Genomic DNA, 5,000 nt, shown 5'->3' on the forward strand with positions numbered 1-5,000 from the left:
TTTCACGTTTTCTTTTAGAAGTATCCTAGGGTATATGGCTAGTGTACCGGAACCGTAAAAAAAATAACGTCTAAATATTTAGATAGATATGCACTCACAGCGCATGCACACGCGCACAAACACACACATTCAACTCTTCTCCCCCCCCCCTCCCACTTTCCTAATTACAATCCGGTGGTTTGGTAATTTGTGAGAGAGCTTGGTATCCGACTGTATCTCTCGGCTTACCCCCTCTCACAAGGGAATGACAACTTCTCCCCCTGAGAGTGACAAGATATATATATATACATATATATGTATATATACACATATGTATATATATACATTTATATATATATATATATATATATATATATATATATATATATATATATATATATATATATATGTGTGTGTGTGTGTGTGTGTGTGTGTGTGTGTATATAAAACCAGGTACTTAGTCTTAGGAGAGACTTATAATAATAATAATAATAATAATAATAATAATAATAATAATAATAGAAGAAGAAAAATGGGAAAAGAAAGATTGAGAGACAATTTCCATTTTAGTACTACTTACAGTCTTTGTAGATTGGAAAGAATTGGGCATATGGCTTAGGACTTTTGTTATATCTTTACTTTCATGAACGTGTTTGAAATAGTTTCTCTTTTTCGAGGGCACTTCCAAGACCTCCTCTTGCCTCCTCCACACACGTTTCTTTTCAGAGACCTTTTTGGACGGATCTTGACTCTCCTTGGAACGCTTGCAAGTGAAGAATAAAACGTCACATTATTATTAGCCAAGCTACAAACCTGGTAGGAAAAGCTAAATACTGGTTACAAAAGGGGAAGTAGTAGCTCACTGTGGAAATGAAATAAGCATATAGCAAGTACTGTATAGTATATTTATCAGTTATTGATATAAGAAATGAAATAATCTAAGATCGATAACAAAGTTAAATTAGATCAGTCATAAACATTCTGTAAATCGAGACTTATGTCAACATGTGTAACGAAAAAAAAAATAAAATAAAAAATGACAAAATTTTTAGCATGATAAGTTCTACCGACTCAACCGCCAGGGTAGGAGCTGGAATAAAACTTTTAGAATATTGTGCAATATTGGGCCTTATTGTGGAAAAGGAATGACTCTTGAAATTAACTGCTTACATAGTACTACATACTTAATATTATAGTCATGGTAGATCTGAATGCAATTGATGGTCTTAATTAAGAACTATATGCAACATGCATAACGAACTAACTGAACGACGGTACCAGAGATCAATAAACTACAAGTTTCTATCTAACAAATTAAAATGAGAGTCAGCAACTGAAGACCAGACTGGAGAACAATACTCGAAACAAGGTAAAAAAAAAAAAAAAAAAAAAAAAAAAAAGACAGTCTTAAAAGACACTCCCATAAACTTAATTTTTGTGTGCAATTGAAGAGGAAATTGACCGAATATGTCTCTCAAAAGTAAATTTGCAATCAAGAATCACACCCTAAATTTTGAAGCTGCTGTTTATTGTTAAAGAGACATGTTGAAGTGCCACTATGCTTGACCTATATTTTTCAATCATAATTTGAGTTTTGTTAGTGTTCAACTTCATGCCCATCATATGTAGCGATCACTCATTTAAGAGAGATCTCTTATTAGGAGATTCAGCAACCATAGGTCTACATTCAGGAGATGGAACTGGTGCAAAGAGAGTAGCATCATTTTCATATGCAATGAACTTGTCTGCTAGGCCAAACTATTTTAATTAATGATTATTTTGTCAACAAGAAAAGGAATAATATCCTTTTATTTGTCTTAGTAAAGATCAATTTAATTCAGAATTACCTCTTCGAGAAAACATCAACGTATAACATTCTTTACACTAGATATGTTTTAATATCTTATATCGTATGATGACAATCTATCAATCTAGCGCATGTACAGTGGCTGTTTTTCATATTAATAAATATATTTGTAGAAAATGTGAAATTGCGAAAACATGACAAAAAAAAAAAGGTCTAATAAGAGAGAAGCTCTTGTTTATAATATAATCAAGCTACACGATTTTGTGTATCACTCTCATTTCACTTGAATTGGTTATTTGGTCACCAAAACACAACTTCCCGTGGACCGCATGAAAATGGATTTCGAACAAAAACAAGACGACGGCGAAAATACTTTTATTCATTCCTGGAAGGACGTTACTTCATCTTTAAAACAGGAACAGACATTTAACAATGAATATTGTAAGCTTTCAATTCAGATGAGCCAAATGGTTTTGTTCCTGTGGAGGAAATATATTCCATCGTTTACCAGGCGCACAGAAACACACCTAGATTGTAATTGTGTACAGTTTTAGATGTAAATATTTCCTTTGTGCTCGTAAGGAGCGATTTAATGTCAGGTTTCTGTGTAAATAAATCAGTTAATCGTAGCTAGTGTTTTCATCCAGACCATGACCAGCAAATTGGCAATACCAGAGTGACCGAAGTTGCCCGACACTGCCAACTCTCCCGAAGAAATCCCCTGCCTCCTTCCCCAATATACTACTCCAGAGGCCAAGTTCTTTAAGGCGGAAAGTATCTTCAGGTCAAAAACGATTACATCGTCATTATAATAATATGACACCATACTTAAATTCCTTCAAACAAATGGCGAAATAGGTAGGTAAGGCATACACCAACATCACTAACGAAACTCTTAAAGCCCAATAACAAATTTTTGGAACCTGGTGGGAATGTCAATGGGAGATTTGCAGATTTCACCCACCTACAAGCAATTCTGACGACTAGTAACAGTAGCTGCCACTGACGGCTACAAGAGACAATGCTGGACTTTGTGGCCAAAGTCCTCCTGACGAAGTTACTGAGTAAAACACTTGCGGCACTTCCAAATGTATCCACATGGCTTTCAAGGAATCCCTACAAATATTAGATGATGTTCATGTGGACCAGAAACCTTCATAACTCACTCAACCACCCGTAGTAGTGACCACCATACACTCTAAACCTCTAAGTGACGAAGAGACAGACTTCGTTGTCTTTCTCTCAGAAAATGAAAAGAGACCTCTATATGTTTCTACATCACTGATGAGATGTCTGACATGGAATTTCTTATTGATAAAGTTGCTTGCAAATCATTCATTTCAGCCACTCAGAAAATTAAACCCAGCCCTCAGAACCCTCCTAGTGTCTACAACAAACGCGCTTGGCAAAAGTTTTATGGAATCTGGTACATGAAAGAGAGTTCGCTCTCAAACCATACAATTAGACATTTATCAATGCTGTCATTGCCTTCGCACTACTTGAAACCATTTTTTTTTTTAAATCACACAACATGCTGCTATATGTATCCAGACAGCAGCTCCATCATAAAGATGCCTCTATAGACACCATCAATCCAAGGGCTGCAATAAACTCCACTCTGGACCTGAAATCTCTCACCTCTTTCAGAAATTTCCTAAAGTATTCAAGAACTACCTCCAGCATGACCTAATGTGCCATACAAAACACCTCATCAAGCATTTTATCCTCTCAAAGGCACCCCCAGTGTATGCACATTTCAGATGGCTGATTCCAGGAAAACTGACCAATGCAAAGCAATTATTCCAGTGCAGAGAACTGGCAGGAGTCTGCCAGAATGCCTCCAGTCCTTAGGCTTCTACCCTCACAGGGTGTTTAAAGGAGATAGCACATGGTGGCTCTGCAGGGACTACCAGGAACTTAACTTTAACATTCAAACATTACCAGGCAGGTACACCCTACCTAAATCCTCATCAAACATCTTATCATGTCAAAGGGACCCCAGTGTATGCACGTTTCAAATGGCTAGCTCCAGAAAAACTAGCCCCTGCAAAGCAATTATTCCAGGACAGGAAACAGACAGAAGTCTGCCAGAAAGCCTCCAGCTCTTAGGCATTTCCCCTCCACATAGCGTTTAAATGAGATAGCACATGGTGGCACTACAGGGACTACCAGGATCTTACCGTTCAAACAGTACCAGGCAGGCACCTCCTACCCAACAACGTGGACATAACTAACCAAATAGAAGGGGCAATATTATTCATGAAAATCGATCTCCTTAATATGTATTATCAAATCTTGGTCGCTAAAGGCTATGCAGAAAAGACAGCAATCCTCACCCTATTTGGAACATATACTTTCGTGTATATATATATATATATATATATATATATATATATATATATATATATATATATGTATATGTATATATATATATATATATATATATATATACATATATATATATATATATATATATATATATATACATATACATATATACACACACACATAAATATATATATATATATATATATATATATATATATATATATATATATATACACTTAAATAATGGGTAAAGTATCTATTATCACTGACAATGTGCTGATGAATTACGATGAATTTTTAGGGATTACACAAAATAATTCTGAAGGAAAATTCTAAAAACCTTTTAAAGTATGGAAATCCATACTTATATCTTTCTTGTTCAGCAAAATACTTACCTGGTCCTTGCTGGACCTTAGCCACTGAGAGACACCTTTGGCCGTAGATAAAATGATCTTGCAAACTTTGTTTAAGACTTCCTGCAATTCTTCAAAGGTTGGCGTGATTTGGACTCCAGGATACACCAGCGCTGTTTCCAGCACCGTAAGGGCGACACCTTGATCATCATTGAGTGAGCTATGAATCATAAAGTTCGCTTCTCCTGTTAAAGTAGAAATGAGTGGATTTCTGTCAATCACCACCTTTTTTAAAAAAAAATAACAAATTACACATGGAATGCAGACATCACTGAAGTCTTCATTGTGGGAACAAATTTGACTGATTCCGAAGTGACTTTTTATGAATTCTTCATATATACATGTTAATGTATAAAAATTCTTATTTATGATACTTCGTGGCAACCTCTCTTCATTATCATTTAGAACACCATACTATAGGAAATCCTCATTTGGTACAAGGATAAACCTGTGCCATCATCTTGAATTTTGAC

At 35.4% G+C, this 5,000-nt stretch overlaps 1 protein-coding gene across 1 annotated transcript in view; it reads right to left on the reverse strand.

Annotated features, from left to right (window-relative positions):
- Window positions 1–5,000, reverse strand: part of LOC137618319 (dynein axonemal heavy chain 5-like) — a 328,916-nt gene that overhangs the window by 190,175 nt on the left and 133,741 nt on the right. The window contains exons 23-24 of the mRNA XM_068348490.1: window positions 4,510–4,712; window positions 560–742 (exon numbers count right to left, since the gene is read on the reverse strand). Of these exons, the coding sequence (XP_068204591.1) occupies window positions 560–742; window positions 4,510–4,712 (386 nt within the window). The remainder of the gene's footprint in view (window positions 1–559; window positions 743–4,509; window positions 4,713–5,000) is intronic.

This window comes from Palaemon carinicauda, chromosome 2 (assembly GCF_036898095.1).
Source record: "Palaemon carinicauda isolate YSFRI2023 chromosome 2, ASM3689809v2, whole genome shotgun sequence".
NCBI lineage: Eukaryota > Metazoa > Arthropoda > Malacostraca > Decapoda > Palaemonidae > Palaemon > Palaemon carinicauda.